The sequence below is a fragment of the Colias eurytheme genome, chromosome 29 (genome assembly GCF_061535395.1).
Source record: "Colias eurytheme isolate Ceu_HAF_F1 chromosome 29, ilColEury1 Martin Lab GWU primary, whole genome shotgun sequence".
NCBI classification, from domain to species: domain Eukaryota; kingdom Metazoa; phylum Arthropoda; class Insecta; order Lepidoptera; family Pieridae; genus Colias; species Colias eurytheme.
The window spans coordinates 2,774,278-2,794,769 of record NC_143008.1 but is presented as its reverse complement, the minus strand read 5'-3'; the positions used below and the strand labels follow the sequence as shown (position 1 = coordinate 2,794,769).

General features: G+C 34.9%; 2 protein-coding genes and 1 long non-coding RNA gene across 3 annotated transcripts in view; 1 reads left to right on the top strand and 2 right to left on the bottom strand.

The window, feature by feature from the left end:
• Positions 1 to 713: 713 nt before the first annotated feature.
• Positions 714 to 6,975, top strand: LOC149896102 (uncharacterized). The gene is made up of 5 exons (XM_090118146.1): positions 714 to 973; positions 3,963 to 4,067; positions 4,462 to 4,623; positions 5,204 to 5,321; positions 5,904 to 6,975. Exons 1-5 carry the CDS (start codon positions 743 to 745, stop codon positions 6,620 to 6,622), a joined length of 1,335 nt encoding a protein of 444 aa, XP_089974272.1. The 5' UTR covers positions 714 to 742; the 3' UTR covers positions 6,623 to 6,975.
• Positions 6,976 to 7,741: 766 nt separating this feature from the next.
• The window catches only part of kst (spectrin beta chain, non-erythrocytic 5 kst), a 111,995-nt gene continuing 99,244 nt past the window's right edge, over positions 7,742 to 20,492 (bottom strand). The window contains exons 75-85 of the mRNA XM_090118318.1: positions 20,010 to 20,174; positions 19,365 to 19,490; positions 18,775 to 18,883; positions 18,193 to 18,359; positions 17,273 to 17,490; positions 16,341 to 16,450; positions 15,473 to 15,542; positions 14,635 to 14,726; positions 13,326 to 13,946; positions 9,294 to 9,384; positions 7,742 to 8,772 (exon numbers count right to left, since the gene is read on the bottom strand). Of these exons, the coding sequence (XP_089974444.1) occupies positions 8,661 to 8,772; positions 9,294 to 9,384; positions 13,326 to 13,946; positions 14,635 to 14,726; positions 15,473 to 15,542; positions 16,341 to 16,450; positions 17,273 to 17,490; positions 18,193 to 18,359; positions 18,775 to 18,883; positions 19,365 to 19,490; positions 20,010 to 20,174 (1,881 nt within the window). The 3' untranslated portion in view covers positions 7,742 to 8,660. The remainder of the gene's footprint in view (positions 8,773 to 9,293; positions 9,385 to 13,325; positions 13,947 to 14,634; positions 14,727 to 15,472; positions 15,543 to 16,340; positions 16,451 to 17,272; positions 17,491 to 18,192; positions 18,360 to 18,774; positions 18,884 to 19,364; positions 19,491 to 20,009; positions 20,175 to 20,492) is intronic.
• Positions 9,607 to 10,997, bottom strand: LOC149896101 (uncharacterized). Its single transcript, XR_016458399.1, has 2 exons — positions 10,679 to 10,997; positions 9,607 to 10,216 (listed from the first exon to the last, which is right to left on the bottom strand). It is a non-coding gene; the product is annotated as an uncharacterized LOC149896101 (long non-coding RNA).

Here is a 20,492-nt window from a genome sequence, read left to right as displayed (position 1 = left end):
CAGTTCATAAACTGTACAAATAAAACACGTAAAAGTAAAGGTTTAATATGTTTATTTTGTATTTATCTATGATCTGTTTCTTGGCATGTATAGGTGTCGTTGGCGCACAGGGCACGATTGCGCATGACATCTATAGATGTCATTGGCGTTCAAAAGGTTAAAGATGGTAACTACACCCTCACAAGATCGGGGTGATATAGCATGCGGACCCTAGTGATACCGGGACCGATGTATAGGTATTTCTTTATTCCCGTTTACCTCTATATCCCTTAATAGGTTGCAACACATTTGCGAAGGCCCTCCATCTGATAATATTCATGGCCGGTGGTGATTGCTTGCCATCAGACCAACCGTTCGGTTGCTCGCTCTAACATTAATAAATGTGTTCTAATTCGATTTTATTACAACGAGAAGTGTAAGAATTAACACGTAAGAACTTAATTACGTACAAAACAAACATTTCCCTTCCTGATTAAAGGAAAAAGATTGAACTGAAAGCCTATTTAGGCGGAAACGGATATACATATCTTACTTCACCTCCTCGAACAATGAACGCGCGGGAAATTAATAATTGCGCAAAAACAGCATCCGTTTGTTTGTTAATTTCGTTTTCTCATCAGTATTCCTTCGCGTGTTCATTTGGAAATACGCATCCCATCATTTCAATGTAATAAGTTTATCAAATAAACGTCAAAATAATTGTTATTTTAATAAAATATTTAGTTTAATTTAGGCGGCAAAAATGACATCTGTCAAAGTTGTGTCCTTCGTTTTTTTTGTGTTATCTGTTCAAGTACGTTGTTGGACTGTGGATATGGCAGAAATGAGAAAATTGGATGCGGAAATGGTGACAACTGAAAGAAGTGAAGAAGTTGATGAGGAAGAACGTATGAAAAATGATTTAAATGATGAATATCATACGCCTAGTAATTATGCCGAGGATTTAGACTATCAAAGTTATATGGAGAAAAGGGTGGGTATTCTTTGAAAATAGAATTACTATTATACTAGGTATATGAAACTTTTACAGATAAAATTAAAATATAGTCTACTAGCACAGATAATAATAATATCTACTATGTTAATAGCTAGGTTGTTGTAAGTATAAACAACTTAAATTATTTTTTACCAAATTAAAATATTTATTATAATTCCTATGTATACTCGCGTGTACCAATTAATTAATTTACTTAGTATTCGACAAAATCCGGTTGAAGTATTGTGGAAGAGCTTATGATAAAATTCTGCTTACTTAACAAACATAATACACATTAACTTCATTATTTGAGGATATTACAAAACAAAATAATTTCGTTGACTTTTTTTACATACAGGGTACAGTTTAATCATTTTCCCGCCAATTTGATTGTTAAGTAGCTTTATATTAAAAAAAAAATGTTGTGTGGTTTTATGCAACCACGGTAAAAGTGAAACTGTTCGAACGGTTCCGAACACTGCTTTGTGTAGCGCATGTCGCGTGACGGTCGGACGGACACCCGACATGCGCTACACAGACCAAACAGTTTGAGACGATGTAATAAAAGTTTCACTTTAAAAAGACGTGTGGCACTCGGGGACTGCCGCGGTAAAGCACGATATAGCTATTGCATGCTATGCCTTCAAGCCACACCTCCGCGCCCGTCGGAGTGGGGAGCGTGAGGTTTTTTCGTTACGGAATTTCTGGATTCGGTCCCCGCGCAAGGCCCGCGATAGAAGCTATGCAATAGCTTAAAAATTCCAATAGGATTTTATAATTAATTGCCATAAAATAAATAAATAAACTTCCACTTCTTTTGTACCTACTAAATGACCTTTATTTAGTAACCTATATGGTTAATTCGTGGTTAAGTAGTATTATTAATAATAATTTATTTATTTTATTAGCTCTATGATGAGTATGAAGTATGAACTTAAGAATTAAGGCATTTATTTTATCTTATTGATCTATGTAGAATTGTGTAAATCTAAGCACTTTTCACGCTCAACGAAGCATATTCGATATGATCAACGATATTTTTACCTATGTTTACAGATGTTTTATCTTTTTAACTAGGTACTTACTTAAAACTAGAGCTAATTGCTTGCTGCGGCTCTACTATGACGAGCAAAGATGAAAAGATTATTATGTGAGAACTATAGCCTGCAGTTTCGTACGCACAGAAGAAACCTAGTTACCTAGGTATTATATGCATAAAGAATACCCAAGAGAAACTAGCGTCTCAATTTTAGCATGATTCGTGCAATTAAATAATTATTTAAATAAGAAGTGATAAAAAATATCTAACTTCTTAATTATCGAGAGTTTTAATAATTAACTAAGTTTATCAAACGCTAGTCATGCAATCTTATTAAAGAGACATGCGATATAAAAGTTTCAAGTTGTTTACGGTGATATTTAAAATGGCTTAGCATTTTTGTTTTAGAGAATTGCTACTATAAATACATAAATTTCCATGCCCTATGAGCCATAATATCATAAAATCATACAACAGGGTATTTTTATTACAAAATTTATGTAGATAGCAAAGATATCTTCATACAAAAGCATATACGGACTAGTAGACTAGTAATTTGAAGTACGATGAATTATATGACTTGTTTTTTCCTTATACAGCCTCCTTTTTTTAGTCCTCTGAGTCTGGCTGCGCGGCTGGCGGCAAAATTTGAAATAGTTGACTACTTATTACTAAATCGACTATAGTACGACATAAAAGAGATGAAATTAATTATTTTGGAACTAATTCGTTTTTCATTACCTGGCAACCCTGAATTGGCAATGTAGCTGTCAAGTTGAATAAAAATTTGTTGTTTTTTTCGTGAAGTGGAGAATTATTGAGATAAAATTGTTATTTAGAACAAGAAATTTAAATAAAAAAGGAGACATCATGAAAAAGGTTAAACGTAGCGGTGTCCGTGATGTGGTGTATAAAGTTTTTATTCGGTGTTTGTCCGAATTTCAAGCTGGAAATTTATGGACTGATTTGGAAAACGTTTACAAACGTACAGCAGAATATACAGGTGAGATTCCATTTATTTTTGCTCAGTACTACGTAAAATAGAATATTCCATTAGTAACGAGTGTTTAATGTATGTATGTATGTATGGCGATTATTACGTTTTCGCAAATTAATTTGAGGTTATTTGTATGTAAACAAAAACTAGTTTTTATAGTGCGACCAGCACAATTTGAGTCAAGAAGTTATATCCAATCCAACCAGCCTCAAATAAAGTACCTAGTTTAGATTTTACTACATAGTATAGTGATAACTGTTTTCATACAGCTATCTATCTATTAATCAATCAAACCATAAGAAAAAAAAATCATATTTACCGTATCATATTTACAGATACTGAAGATGCCCCGTACCCTCTTGCCAGTACTTCGAAACAGAGTGATGATCAGTCCTTTGAAGGAGTAGAATATTTAGATTTTGATGAATTATATTAATGTACAAAATTTATCTACAAAAAAAAATAAAAATATGTGGTTTTCAAATCGCCTTGTTTTTTTCTACCCGACGGACCCAGAAAGAGGGTAATGTGTTTGAGCTGCATGTATGCTTGTTTGTTTGTATGTTTGATTCTATGTGCGCGGTGCGCCTCTGCAGTCTAAACACGACCGATTTTTATAAAATAACTAATTCCAAATACATTTAAGTAAAATTTGACCTAGGTAGGTCAATTAAAATACTAATGTATTTTTGTCTTAAATTACACTATTGCTACACTGAAACAATTATAACAATTATTAGATTATATTATATACATTTTTGGATTTTTATTCTATAGTATCAAGATCGCTTGCGTCGCAGTATCAGTGTTGCTATATGAGCGACGGTGGCGCCCTCATTTATTTTCATCTCTTTTGTGTCGCACTGTAAATCCTATAATGTTCAAAACTGGGTCAAATGTTTTTGATAGTAAGGTTTATATTAATTATCCTTTTTGATTTTTATTTTCAGATTCATGGCGTTCTGAACAACGGGAGCATATACCTCGACGGCTTGCGTAAGGCGATGGCGCACTACCGCGAGACTCTTGAAAATTGCTCTACATTGACTACAACTGTAAGTTTTTATTAAAGAAGTATTTATATCAATAAAAATTGAGTTATTGTTAAACATATTCTTATGTGTTATGATGTGTTCGTTAATCACTTCGGGCTGTATCTTTATAATGCAGTCACACGCTTAAAGTAAACTACGATCTAAGTTAACTCAAAAATATGTAATATCTGTAATAACAGGCTGAAAATATCACGACATTGTCTACACTTAGTCTACACTCACCTCACAAATCAGTAAAGTTAATTCGTAGCTTAAAATATATTTAAAATAAATGTAAACTATTTTCACTTCCGAATTGGCTATGATCTTAAATACCTACTCTATACTTCTAATTCAATACTGAGAACTGCACTAGTTTTATAGTTTTGTGCTAAATAATTTAAAATGTCTCCAGCCTGCACCATCTACCTGGCTCCCAGAGAACGGAACCTACGAACAGTCAGAGGAGGACATTTGCAGAAACATCCTCGCAGCGAGTGATCAGGTCACGAAGCTGTCAGAACTGGCTCTGTGGGCTACCAATGAATTACGGGAAAGGAAATTTGCTAAGAATAAGGTATTTTTTCAAGCTATCCGCGAAATAGGAACAAACATCCATACATTAAAACTTTCGCATTTATAATATTAGTAGGGTTATCGCTGAGCCAGGGTTCGACAAAAAATTACACAAGTTACGATTCCAAGTATCGGTATTAGGGTATCTTAAGCAAGATTTTCATAGAAGAAATGCTTTATTACACGCTTTATATTAGCTTCACCTGTATGTTTGTATGTTTGTAACCGACTTCTTTGGGCGCGATTTTGACCCACTTTAAACGGCCAGATTTCGTTCAAACTTTGTAGATTTATTGAGGACCGATGACAATACACTAATTTGATAAAAATTTTCTATTTTTTAGTTCGGTTTTCTATAAAAAGCGTGTTTTTTAGTTTTTTTAAACTATTATTTTTACACACAATTTGACACACGGGAATAATGCAAGAGTTTTCATAGTTAAGTAGTTTCCGATGATGTGGTATTTAAATAAAAGAAGAATATATATTTTCTCTTTATTATGCTTGATAGATACTGCAAGTACAAACTATTTATGTGAATGTGATTTAAATGTGGATTTAAACAATTTTTTAATTGACAGGACTCGGCACAAGAGGAAGAAGAATTACTTCTAAAATTAGCCTGGTTCTTGGACCAGCTGGCCCATCTTACTGGTTATATACCAGATCCAACTGACTTTCAAACTTCAACAACACTTGGTAATTATTTCTAGCTAATATATTAATTATTCGTGACTAGGTGTGTTCAGTGTTCAGTGGTTTTACCCGCATTGCTCCGCACCTATTGGTCTTAGCGTAATGATAATATGGCTTATAGCCTTCCTCGATAAACGGGCAATCTAACAGTGTTAATTTTTCAAATCGGACTCGTAGTTCCTGAGATTAGCGCGGTTAAACAATCAAACTTTAGCTATATAATATTGGTATGGAATTTTAATTTTACTATAAGTATTTCCTGCTGTTTAAACATTGTTTGAAAAATTTGGCAAATTTATTGCATCAAACATCAAATATAAAGATTAAAGAATTCATAAAAACTGTTTTAAAATCTCGTATCTATTGCGTGACGGACAATTTAAATTAGTATTGAATACAAGTGAGTTGATTAGCGCTTTAATTGTGGTGTTAATTATTATTACCGCATTATTCATTTCTAAAACTATAGTTTTGACAGATATTCATAAAATTTATAATGCTGCTGCTGATGTACAACGTGTAAAGTAAAATTTACGGTACAAAACATATTAGTTACTTTTTTTTTAATTTTTGCATAATTTTCAGATTTTACAACCACAGAGTCGACATTTACAACAGATGAAACTCCAACACCAACAACAGATACGAGTAATTATGAAATTATGCAGTCTGTGGAAAACGGACCGCCTGTATCAAAAAACGCGCCAAAACATTTGACAACCGCCAAGAAAGTTCAAAAACGTTCCATTGACGAAACGACAAATTTTGTAAAGAATTACGTAAAATACAAAATATGGAATAGTGATAATGATAATGAAAACAAGGTTGATAACGATTCCTTTGATGTACAAAATCACTTGAACGTTAAACCAATTCAAAAGCGCTCTATATCGATAAAAAAGGCAACTATAATGAGCCCTTTGACATCTAAAAACCTATCAAAAATGAACTACAAGGGTGACCCTAAAAAGCGAGTAAATCGTCTTATGAAAAAATACCGCATAAAAGATAAAAAGACGATGCGAAAGATAGAAAAGAAGATACAAAAACGTTCAGTGTTTTATTATAGTGACGTAATTTCTAGGGTTCCTGAAAATCCAATGCAGGATTTGAGTTATCATGCAAAGAGTAAGCCGGGGACAATAATAAAACCATCTTTTTCACAAGAGGATAATGTGTACGACTCTTTACGGGAACATCTCAATGTAGAACATTTGGATGAAGTGAAACGATTTGGCGCCAACGTGACGGTCGGAGTAATTGCGTTGAATGTCGGAATAAATAAAACTTTAGCGGATTCTTAGTTATAAAATTTATTGTACATTGTTATTGATTTCATTGAAACTGTTGTTTGATTATTAATAATTATTATTAATGATGGTAATTATTGATGATAATTAAATTTAGATTATTTGTCGTAGTGTGCTAGCAGTGATATATTTTAGTAGAAATATGTGATGAAATCTACCATTTTTATTCGTAGGGTAAAATCGCCTAGTAGTAATTTTTGAAGTTGTACTTTCTAGGTTTTTTATGGCAGAGGCTCTGACTATTATGTCGGTTTAGTTGATGATAATGTGATTTTATGTGTTCATATATTTTACTTAAGAAAATAAATATGATATAAGAAAATATGTTGTGTTATTTAAGTTTTTCTATTTACACAAACTAGGTGGGATCGATTGATTTTATAATTAATAGTTTTTCTTTGTCCCTGTCTATGTATCTTTAAAACTATACAACGGATTTTGATGCGGCTTTTTTAATGGTTTAAAAAAAATTTAGAGTAGTTCAGGAGGAATGTTTTGGTATGTAATTAGGTAAGTTTTAGACAAAGCGGGCGAAGCCACGGGCGGAAAGCTGGTTGATAATAAAAGCGATGATATATTACAGTACTTTTTCAATTTTGGTAATTTTACATGAGTGTAGGTACGGAACAAAAAAAAACTCAGATTAAATGACAAATAATAACGTATGGAAATTTAAATCGAAATGTGCTAAATATCACGAGCTATCAGCAAGTCGAGAAACTTGTTTTATCCTTAGTAAAATGACTTCTTCAAAATTGCAAGTACATATAAGCCATTGAGCTTCTTTTAATGTGATATCCATACTAATATTATAAATACGAAAGTAACTCTGTCTGTCTGTCTGTTACTCAATCACGCCTAAACTACTGAACCAATTTGCATGAAATTTGGTATGGAGATATTTTGATACCCGAGAAAGGACATAGGCTACCTTTTACTAGTTTAAGATATGGCTAAAGTAAAAATTATTGTTCCTACAAGGTTTCTACTATGTATACAATAATATGATAGTGTAAGGTTAAATGAATGAAATGGTGTTGAAGTCATGTAAAATGTATTTTTGTAAGGACTTATTATTTAAAGAGGGGATAATGTAAAAAATAAAACAATCAAAATTATGCAAAATATATATTTCATACATCAAACTTAAAATAACATAATGCAGTACACGGTACCCTTATATTAAGGCAAAAATTGGTCCAGACGTTAAAATTGGTCATTTATCAATAAGACCTATATAATAAACATGATTATTATGTAACAATTTACGATTTACCAACATTCATTGAAGTTTCAATATTAATATAAATAAAGTTGATTTTTGACACATTTTTTTTTTAATTTCTATCTCCGTTTTCTTACTGTAATACGTATTAAAATCGTTCCGTCCCGTTCTATCGCTTACTGTTAGAGCGAGATGGCATTACACGTCAGAAAAAAATTGTATAACGTTCATAAACTTGGGAAAATCAACGTCTTAACATAACAAGGTGGTTATATTGTACTTTATATTAGAGAAAAATATATGTATGGAAATATTTAGAACTTAATAATATTAAATTATTTATTAAATTCTACATCTGTTTATTTTAAATGAAAGAATAAGTTTAATATCATGGAGTGATGCTAAATAATAATTATGCACAACATTAAGATTAATTAATATGTTTGTAAAAATTGTAATGAACTTATTTTTGAGAATATATTGGAATGTACTGGCAATCATCTACCACTTAGAAAAAATTGGTCCCAATACTTTTTGTGACAAGAGGAATGTAAAATTGATCATCATTACGATAAAAAAAATACATTAAATCGCCTAACGCGAAAAAAAAGATAATAAAAAGGCACATAGCTTACAGACTAAACTATATCTACATAAAAGGCACAAAATAGACAAGATTTTTTTATATAGAGCAACATCTATTCATACGATTTTGACAGGTGTCAAGTTTTGACAGGTGTCAAATTTTTCCGCCTTTTGTTTTTAGAAATAAATATTCGTCTACGATAATATCGGTTTCTCCATCGGTTACATGTGACTCTGCGGTCTCTTCTTTCTGCTGAACAGTCCGCCGAACACTCCCTTCTTGTCTTTCTTCTCTTTCGTGCCACCCACCGAGAGTTCCGATTCGCCTGACGATCTGGAATTAAATTAGATTAATAAGTAAGCTAACGTAAAAGCTACCGCTAAATATTTTTCAAAATATTTTATTACCGTTCTTTATTACCACTATATCTATATTATGTCATCTTTATAATATTCTATTATAGGTAAAAATCACCTTTCCACCTACTAAGACAAGCCAAATTCAAGTCCTTGTACAATGTCTCGGTATGGCAGGACACAGAAGGCTGATCACATACTTGATATGAAAGAAAGTCGATCAGTGAAACAGATGTATGCATAATGCATCGGCCCGTTCCCCACTAGAGACACGGGAATTCACTTGTTTTCATTATATGAGGATAACTTCCCTACTAAACATGAGATCTCCCCTAGATATCAAACCCCCGCAAGAAGATAAGAGACTAATTCTTACTCTCTTTATCTACGCATCTCTTACTTACACACCTACTATTTTTCGTCCCATCTCTTTCAGACTTCTACTCTCTATCTCTACCAATCTCTTTTCCACTCTATCTCTTCCCAACTCTTTCTTACCTAGACGCCGGTCTCTGATCCAACGCTGGTGATCCACCGCTACCGGCCACGGACGCCGGTCGTGTGTTCGTGCCACTGTTACCGCCGTATGCTGTTTGAAATATACACAAATTAGTAAACAAATGTATAAATAAAATATACTTTTTACTACATATCAACATATATCGTATACGTCCAAATAACAGTGCATTTTTCCAATGTATAATAATTTTAGTAATGAACGAAGTTAGCATATAAATTTTAAGAAATGTATCATCGAAGGATTATTGTTATTTGGAGGTATTCCATTACTATACTATGAATAATAATCAAACACATCTACAGTGCGACACAAAAGAGATGAAAATAAATGAGGGCGCCACCGTCGCTCATATAGCAACACTGATACTGCGACGCAAGCGATCTTGATACTATAGAATAAAAATCTAAAAATCTATATAATATAATCTAAAATAAATACCGCGATTTAAACCGTTATAATTGTTTCATTGTAGCAATAGTGTAAATTTAAGACAAAAATACATTAGTATTTTAATTGACCTACCTAGGTCAAATTTTACTTAAATGTATTTGGAATTAGTTATTTTATAAAAATCGGTCAAGTGTTTAGACTGCAGAGGCGCACATAGAATCAAACATACAAACAAACAAGCATACATGCAGCTCAAACACATTACCCTCTTTCTGGGTCCGTCGGGTAGAAAAAAAACAAGGCGATTTGAAAACTACATATTTTTATTTTTTTTTGTAGATAAATTTTGTACATTAATATAATTCATCAAAATCTAAATATTCTACTCCTTCAAAGGACTGATCATCACTCTGTTTCGAAGTACCTCTCCTATGTTTGGCTGGCGTTGAAAATTTGCCTTCATTTCTACTCCCTTCCTCTACTATCCTGCGTACTGTGCTTTCAGAAACCCCTATAACAAACGAATTAAGATGAATAAAATCAAATAGTACATTTAACATATTTTTATAGTAGCTTAAAACTAAAACTTCCTTTATTTTATTAATTTTTTTTTAATGTAGGAGGCCAGCGTCCCTGCGCTACACTAGTAAGTAGTTAGTAAGCTAAATCTAAAATATGATTTTTTTTCTTATGGTTTGATTGATTAATAGATAGCTGTATGAAAACAATTATCACTATACTATGTAGTAAAATCTAAACTAGGTACTTTATTTGAGGCTGGTTGGATTGGATATAACTTCTTGACTCAAATTGTGCTGGTCGCACTATAAAAACAAGTTTTTGTTTACATACAAATAACCTCAAATTAAATTGCGAAAACGTAATAATCGCCATACATACATACATTAAACACTCGTCACTAATGGAATATTCTATTTTACGTAGTACTGAACAAAAATAAATGGAATCTCACCGGTATATTCTGCTGTACGTTTGTAAATGTTTTCCAAATCAGTCAATAACTTTCCAGCTTGAAATTCGGACAAACACCGAATAAAAACTTTATACACCACATCACGGACACCGCTACGTTTAACCTTTTTCATGATGTCTCCTTTTTTATTTAAATTTCTTGTTCTAAATAACAATTTTATCTCAATAATTCTCCACTTCACGAAAAAAACAACAAATTTTTATTCAACTTGACAGCTACATTGGCAATTCAGGGTTGCCAGGTAATGAAAAACGAATTAGTTCCAAAATAATTAATTTCATCTCTTTTATGTCGTACTATACATCTACTATAAATTCACACAAGCAGTACTATGACTACACCCAAAGCAAAAATACACACACAGATGAAACAATTTAAGTGTAACAGTATTAAAACAAACAGTATTACAATAATAAATATTATATTATGTTTTATCTGTGCGTAAAATATTTCAGACAACATATAGCTAAAGCCTAAAAACACCGAAAAACACATTCGAGTAATATTCACACAATAAATAATATTAAAACCATAAAAATAATTTTGATTTTCTCAATATTACTCACTATTTATATAAATTATACCAAAATAACAAAATGTTAAAACTACGTAAAAAACACGAATAATATAACACACCGAAACACAAAAAACACCATAAATGCAAAGGTTTTATTAAATATTATTAGATAGATAATATATTTATTTTATTATGACGTCATTTTAGAAAAAATCTGTAAAAAAACATATGCATTTATCTTGTTAAAGTAATTAATCCAAGCTGAACCCGCTCACCATAATAACTTACTTCAAATACTTAAGTAAAAACTAAGATATTAAGCTTACATAAAGCACAGTAAAGTAACAAATAAATACATTTGTAACAAGTTTCACAACTGGTAGATAATATGTTCTGGTTAGCTTATCTGCCAGTTAAGAGTTTGTTTGAACGCGCTAATCTCAGGAACTACTGGTCCGATTTGAAAAATTCTTTAGGTGTTAGATAGCCCATTTATCGAGGAAAGCTATAGGCTATATGCCATCACGCTAAGTCCAAAAGGTGCCGAGCAATGAGGGTAAAACCGCGGGGCACAGCTAGTTACAAATAATAATGAATGTTTATGTCAGTGTCAATTAAGCTATCAGTCACTTTATCAACAAGTCGTGAAACTGGCCCTTAAAATATTAAATACATCTATCTACATTAAAAAGTCAAGCGAAGAAAATTCTTAATCTAGTGTTGTCAGGAAAAATAAAGCTAAAAATAGAAGAGCACAAAAATACTTAACTATACTGGCAATAGAAGATAATTTTACCACAAAAATTTTGATCGTTTAATCTGATATTTTTTCACAATATTTTCAGTATTTTTAATAAAAACACTAATTTTCGAACAAAAGACATAGGGAAGCGAAGTTTTAGCGTCAATTATTACAAAAAAAAAAAAACAGTAAAAACAGTATCACTTAAAGTTTTGTGCTAAATTTGTTTTTTATATTAAATTTTAATAATAATGATTGTATTTTTGTGGTAAAATTATTATTAATTCTATAAATAGTATACATACAATGCACTTTATGTAGTACATAGAGAAGATGGCTCGGTCCTTTGGCAGCAGTAAAATATATAATTTAGATAAATACATTTTTATAATAACAATAGTAAAAGAAATTATTTAGGGTCGAAACATCATCAAATACTGTGAATCTATAAAAAATATATATTTTGTACACATTTGCATTTTATAATTAAAGACGTTTTTGAAGTGACTTTTAAGGCGCGTTGAGAGTAAAATTTCAAGGTAGCATCATGGCAATACCGTCACGTCATAAAGTAAGGCGACGATTTTGTTATCTTAGAATCTTGCCAAAGAAGTTTCACTCCTGACACGTGTGCTGGAAAGAAATTTCTTATCACGCGGTACGCTATCACGACTGCAACGCACTATAGCTAAAGTTTTGTTGCATTCCTTTTTGTTGTTTCAAATATTGTTATTATTTTAGCGTATTTGATGATCTTTCTCAAATAACAATCTTGAAAAGAACAATAGCATAAAGAAACTCGTAATATAAGAGAAATACAAAGCTATTCAACAGCTATATAATATAATAGTCTTACAAATGTTATTAATATTCAATATATAAATAATATAATATAATAATCTCTTATAAATATATTTTTGTTAGTTAATGGACGTGGGTATAGGACAATTCCTTTAAAAATTTCATAGTTTCAATAAACCGGAAGAATAATTTCTTCTCCATAGATACTGCTTTCCGAATCGGTGGTAAATGTTAAAATGTTAAATATGTAATGAAGATTCATCGACCGCCTCCTCGGTACAGTGGTTGACGCGTGAGCGTAGCACCGAGGGGTCCTGGGCTCGATTCCCGATGGAGACAAAAAAAATGTCTCTGTCTGGCAGGACACAGAAGGCTGATCACCTACTTGCCCTAAAGAAAATCGATCAGTGAAACAGATGTATAACATCACTTAAAAACAATTCTTAAAATCAATTAAATATATAAGAAAAAAAATCATCCTGCACCCAACGCCCCTACCAAAAAACTACCTCTAACTACTAACACACTAAAAATACTCAAAATCCACTAAAAACCACACAACTGACCGAGTTCACTCGCCGAGTAGAAATGCGACGTAGTTTCAACCCCTTGCCAATTGTTATTCCACCCCGAGTTTCTCTGCTCTTTTTCCTGCCAATTCTTATTGACTTTCTGCTGGAAGCTGTTCACTAGAGCAGTGACTGATTTCTCACCCCTGTCTTGAGGGTTTGGACCCCCAGAATTCGAACCCCCGGGGTTCTGACCCCCAACTTCCCTCTCGTATCTATAGCTCTGTTCGTATACGCGTTCGTTATTGGCATTTCGATCGAACCTTTCGCTCGAACTACGCTCCGAGACTGAGTTTCGTTCGCTAACGTTCGAATTTCTATCAAATTCCCTGTCGCTCGAGATCGACGCTCTTTCCATCACTGTCGAACCCCTTTCTGACCCCCTTTCTATCATCGAACCCCTTTCCGAACCCCTTTCTGACACAACCGAACCCCTTTCTGACATAACAGAGCTTCTGTCCACAGACGCTCTTTCTGAGCCTGGTCGTGATCTCGTATTGATCCTCTCCGGTAAGGCTGGACCCCTTTCTGACAATATGGGACCCCTTTCTGATATTATAGGAACCCTTTCTGGTATAGCTGGAGGTCTTTCGGTCACTGTGGGTTCTTCTTCGGCGGCTATGTTGGATTTTAAAGGTTTCATTAATTATTTTAAATGTAATTGAACTTGCAAAGTGTTAAGAATGTAGTTTTAGGTAGTATTTCAGGAAAATATCGAGGAATTGAAAGTGATTAGACCTAATTTTTTGAATAAATAAATAATTGATAACAAATACCTTCACATTTGATATATCCAATAAATTTGAGAATACAGTGATTACATTTATAACAATTTGCAAGTTCAATTATTATTACGTATTAAAATACTCAATAAGATTTAGAAATAATTAAAAATATATCTTAAAATAAAATAACGAGCACGTTGCAACGATCACAGAAGCTTGTAACTGAAATAAAGCTGACATTCACGACAAATATTTAACATGAAAGATAAAATTTTGTTTTGTCTTTGTAGTACATATATAAATCCTAGAGACAGATATACTATAACAATCAGTTCTAATTTATTTAAAAAAAATTTAAGAAAAATATCTTATTTCTCCTAATCTTCATGCTTTTCTCTCAAAAAACCAATCAGTGAAACAAAAAATGGACTAATAAAAATAATATTTTCCATTTTTAACTTAAAATTCTACATTTTCTGGAAAATATATTCTCTTGCTTTACTAAAAAACCTACACTTGAAAAAAAAATTTTTTTGTTCACATCAAAAACGGCTGCACCATTTTCGATGCAGTTCACCTACCTTCCTTCTGCGACTTGATGAACTCCGCGTTGATATCTCTACCGTTTGAGAAACGGGACCGGCCCCACGAGCCGCTCGCGTGTTCCGAGTTTCTGTGAATTAATAAATGTATGAATAAATGCATATAAATATATCACACGCCTTCGCTTCGCTTCGCTTTGAAGACACTTGAATGGCTAAAATTACACCTTTTAAATTATTTATGCAAATATTAATAATATTCAGAATAGAACAACACGATTTGGAATAGAAAAGAATGTCATAATCACAAAAGCATACAAATTGGTTCACTACTTTAGTTGTTTTTTGCATATTTTTTAATAAGAAAAATATAATAGTAATAATACAATCGAAAAGCATTGATAGCTTAACTGGTGTTAAAAAAAAACTTTGAAAACATTGGCAACTAGCTTTCCGCCCGCGGCTTCGCCCGTATTTTCAAATAAAAACCCGCATAGTTCCCAATCCCGTGGGATTTCCGGGTTAAAACCTATGTGTTAATTCAAGCTACCTTCTATATGTGTGCTAAATTTCATTGTAATCGGTTCAGTAGTATTTGCGTGAAAGAGTAACAAACACACACACATATCCTCACAAACTTTCGCATATATAATACTAGTGGTCCGCCCCGGCTTCGCCCGTGGTACATATTTCGCAATAAAAGGTAGCCTATGTCCTTTCTCGGGTTTCAAAATATCTCCATACCAAATTTCATGCAAATTGGTTCAGTAGTTTAGGCGTGATTGAGTAACAGACAGACAGACAGAGTTACTTTCGCATTTATAATATTATAGTATGGATTAGTAGGATGATATAAATAACTTTTAACTTTACTAACCTTAGAATAACATCGCCGTCATCTTGTGGCGGAGGTTGTCTTGGCGGCAGTGAGGGCAGTACTGACGATTCTGTAATAAAGAAAATAGTATTAAAAAGATCAATTCGTCTGCTTTTTATCAATTTCTTTGGCTAATTGTAAATGAACAGTTAATATACTTGTAACACGATTTTATTTAAAACTAGCAGTCCGCCCCGGCTTCGCCCGTGGTATATGTTTACGTTTTCTCTACATAACAACCATCCTCGTACTTCAAGGAATATAATAAAAAAAGAATTATCGAAATCGGTTCAGCCGATCTCGAGTTATGCGCTTACCGACACATTTTGCGATTCATTTTTATATATAAGACTAGCGGTCCGCCCCGGCTTCGCCCGTGGTACATATTTACGTTTTCTCTACATAAGAACCATCCTGGTACTTCAAGGAATATAATAAAAAAAGAATTATCGAAATCGGTTCAGCCGTTCCCGAGTTATGCGCTTACCAACACATTTTGCGATTCATTTTTATATATAAGAAGATTACAACAGGCTCCTTGTAATATGCATAATATACATATAAAAATAAGTTTATTTAAGTTTATGTACAATTTGTTTATGTTCCAAATAAAGAATTTTTGAATTTGAATTTGAATATTGATAACTTAAAAGAATTAAAGTTTTATTAGCGCGGCTTCGCCCGCTTTGTAGAAAACTTAATCTAGTTTGCACTCTATCTAGTAAATAAACGCGTATCAAAATCCGTTTCGTAGTTTTAATTATTTAAAGCATACATAGAGACATAGGGATATAGGGACAGAGACGGCGACTTTTTTTTATACTATGTAGTGATTCCTCATGTATGTTACTAGTGTTCATGTACATACCAATATTCCTCTCCGTAGATGCTCTGTGTTCTTGTAAAATTTCGCTCTGCGTCCGCACCTTGCGTTGCGCGTCCGGTGATGAAGCTGCCGATGATGATGATGACGCGTTCCTGAATTATAAAATTGATTTATTTATTATTATTAGTTTTCATCATACAATATTCGCACATTATTATCAATAGTATTATATTATTAATAACTATTTTTCAACAGACTTCGAAAAAAGGAGACGATTTTCAATTCAACTGTATTTTTCTGGGTTTGCTCCCGCAGAACTTTCGACTAGTTGAACCGTATTTACATTTTTTATTTGAAATTTGGTGCCTATCATGTGATTTACGCACAAGTAACTATTACGATTTAGTCACTCACCCTAACCCATTCACTCACACAACCCCAACCCACTCACTCACACAACCCCAACCCACTCACTCAACCCCAACCCACTCACTCACCAACACCCACCCCCCTTTCACCTCAACTCACTCACTCAACCCCAACCCACCAACTCACTCAACCCCAACCCACCCACCCACTCACTTAACCCCAACCCACTCACTCAACCCCAACCCACCCACTCAACCCCAACCCACCCACTCACTCAACCCCAACCCACTCACTCACTCACCCCCCCACTCACCTCAGCCGCCGCCTCACTGCATCCGCGGGCGATGCACTGGCCGCGTACGGTGTGAGCTGCAGCTGCGGGGGCAGTGCCGCGTGGAACGATATCTTGGCGACCCAGTCCAGCATCAGTGAGCAAACCCAACCCACTCACTCACTCAACCTAACCCTCACACACGCTCTCTCCAAACCACTCACTGACCACCAACCCACCCACCCATTAACTCACTCAACCCCAACCCACTCACTCAACCCCAACCCACTCACTCAACCCCAACCCACTCACTCACTACCCCCAACCCACTCACCTCAGCCGCCGCCTCACTGCATCCGCGGGCGATGCACTGGCAGCATACGGTGTGAGCTGCAGTTGCGGGGGCAGTGCCGCGTGGAACGATATCTTCGCGACCCAGTCTAACATGAGCGAGCGACTGGCGCTAGCGAATAAGTACTCGGCGCCGTCTGTACAAGCCAGTCGGAATACGTGCGCGCGTTTCGTGTAGTCGCTGGCTGGTTCGCAGCGCGCCTGAGAGTGGAAAAAGAAATAAATTAACTATACTAATATTATAAAGAGGAAAGGTTTGTATGTATGGTTTTCACGCATAATTTACTGGACCGATTTTGATGAAATTTGGCACAGACAATCTTTTGACCCTGAGAAAGAACATTGACTACCTTTTATTGCGAAATATGTACCACGGGCGAAGCCGGGGCGGACTGCTAGTAAAAAAATATAGCGACTAGCGAGTCATCAGGAGCTGGTCGCAAAGAATGTAATCGAATTATTTTTACTCAGCCTTTCCCCCTAAATAAATTACCCCTATTTTAGTACATGAATTCTTTTCGCCCCGAGGTGTGACGACTCCCCCCACTACATCTTTCTCAATTTACCCCAACACACGTTAGGTAACAGCAGCTCGCTGAACTACACTACCTAGCACGAGTTTTACTTCGAAGACACAGAGCAACTGACCACAAGCACACCTTACTAAACTTTTTCCTACCTCCTCCTAGGGGTCATGGGTTCGATTCCCGGTGGAGACGAAGAAAAAAAAATGTCTCGGTCTGGCAGGACACAGAAGGCTGATCACCTACTTGTGCCTAAACAAAATCGATCAGTGAAACAGCTGTATGAATAATGCATCTGCCCCTTACCCCACTTGAGGACACGGGACTTCACTACTACGTTTTACCCTCCCCCCACTACCCCCCTGTTTCCCCCACTCACATTAAGTATCGCCACCGGTGGGGCGGCTGCCTTCGAGCTGGCGAAATCGCCCTGGTCCCTGAAGAAACAGAGCAATTGGCCACAAAGCACACCATAGTACGAGCGCCATGACCGTACGGTGGCCCGCTTGCCACCTACTCCCGCTTCTTGCTTGCGTTCTAGATAACCTGAGAATAATAAAAATAGATAAGTAAAGTACCATATAATAACTACAGTAGTGCACTTATTGACAAAAAAACACAAAATCACCAGAACATAATAAACACAAAGCAATACGCACATTGAAGTTTGACAGTAAAAAGGAAGAAAAACATTACAACAAACAACAAACAAAAATATTGTATTGTGCAACAAAATAGGAAAAAAAAGTAGATACAACATTCTTAGTGAGTGTATGTCTAAAAAATTTGTATATAATTGCTATCAAAAGTAAAAAAGGGCAACCGTCATAATCAACTTCCACCGTCCATTTGATTATTTGTCAAAATTTTTATCTATGGCTCTGTCAACTTCATTTTTTTAGTTTCTTCTCGATTTATTTTGCCCCATATCTAAGCTCTATACTCTATGATACACACGTACCTTCAATCTCAACAGGCGGTAGTTCATCAGGCTGGCGATGTCTTCGGAAGCTTTGTGTCCGACGACGAGTCGTGAATGACGGCGTGCGTTTCGGTGTTTTTGTTCCGACCTGGGGTTGAAAAATAAGTTTAAAGACAAGAATTTTTGAAATAAGATAATTTTTTCCGTTTTATAATGACATGAGGTTGTAGTATTATGATTTATGGGTTAGTGCGAATATTTAATGTGCATATTATGTGCACTAAACTATACACGCACGTACAATAAGCACTTTAAAAATTGTCAATAATGAAAAAGTCAATTTAATTCTTAAATGTTTGTGTATACATGCTGCATGCATACGACGTTTATGTGTGTGCGTGTATTTTTAACATGTGTGTGCGCGCCTGTACGAGCGTGTTTGTGTGTATGTATGTTCTACTCATGCTCTCTGTTCGAGCGTGTTTTGGTTGTGTGTGGCTTTGTGCAATTGCTTGAAATATATTTAATTAAATATATTAATAAGTGGTAGGTGCCTACGTGTGTATGTGTATATGTGTGTGTTTATATGTATTTACGTGCGTATTTTTGTGTGTGTATGCTATACTCACACTCATGCTCTCAGCCCGTTTAACGAGCGCGTCCGATTTGGGCAGGCGCTCGAACTGCGGCGCCGGTGTGTATGTTTCTTCTGAGGATACAACGCTCTCGGCTTGGTTGCTTAGTTGCCGCTCCAACTGGGGAACATTTTATTAATTAATTTGGGGAAATGTATATTTATTGGTAAATTACTTTATATTTATAAAGCATTTGAATGCCATAAAATGAAAATATCAAATTTAAATCAAAATTTACATCAACATTGTTGCTATGAATACGAGACTTAATAAAGCAACCATCTATCTGTTTGTATGTCAGTCCATCTATCCGTCAGTCAGTTTGTGTATCTATCAATCTGTCAGTCTATATACATCTATATCATCTCCCTCTCCCTCCTCTTCACCAGCTGCATCCTCTCCATCTCCTGCTGTTCCGCGTGTCTGTCTGTCAGTATATGTGTCTGTATCTATCTGTCTGTCTGTCTGTACATACCTCCGGGCGGCCCTGCTGCGAGCCGCTCTCCCGGCGCCGCTCCTCAGCGATCCTCTCCATCTCCCTCCTCTTCACCAGCTGCATCCTCTCCATCTCCTGCTGTTCCGCGTGTCTGTCTGTCAGTATATGTGTCTGTATCTATCTGTCTGTCTGTCTGTACATACCTCCGGGCGGCCCTGCTGCGAGCCGCTCTCCCGGCGCCGCTCCTCAGCGATCCTCTCCATCTCCCTCCTCTTCACCAGCTGCATCCTCTCCATCTCCTGCTGTTCCGCGTGTCTGCGACGCGCCTGTTCCTCCTCCTGTTTCTGCTCTTTGAACGATTTCTCGATCTGTGCGGAGGATTTGGGAGTTAAAAAAACCGTTTAAAGTAGCTCATTATATCAGTATTAACATTATAATATTGGTTTTAGGGCCGATTTTTCAATGCTTGGATAAAACTTATTCGTCGAATAATGTTTAAAACTACCATTTTAAAAACGTATTCTAATTGCCCGTATTTGACAGTTAACGTGACATTTTAATATTATAGTGTAATACTTTATTGGGCGGATAAGTTTTATCCAAGAATTGAAAAATCGTCCCTTAAAAAGACAATTCGTTATCAATCTTATAACTTACAACATGAGGGGAAGAATGAAGATTAAACA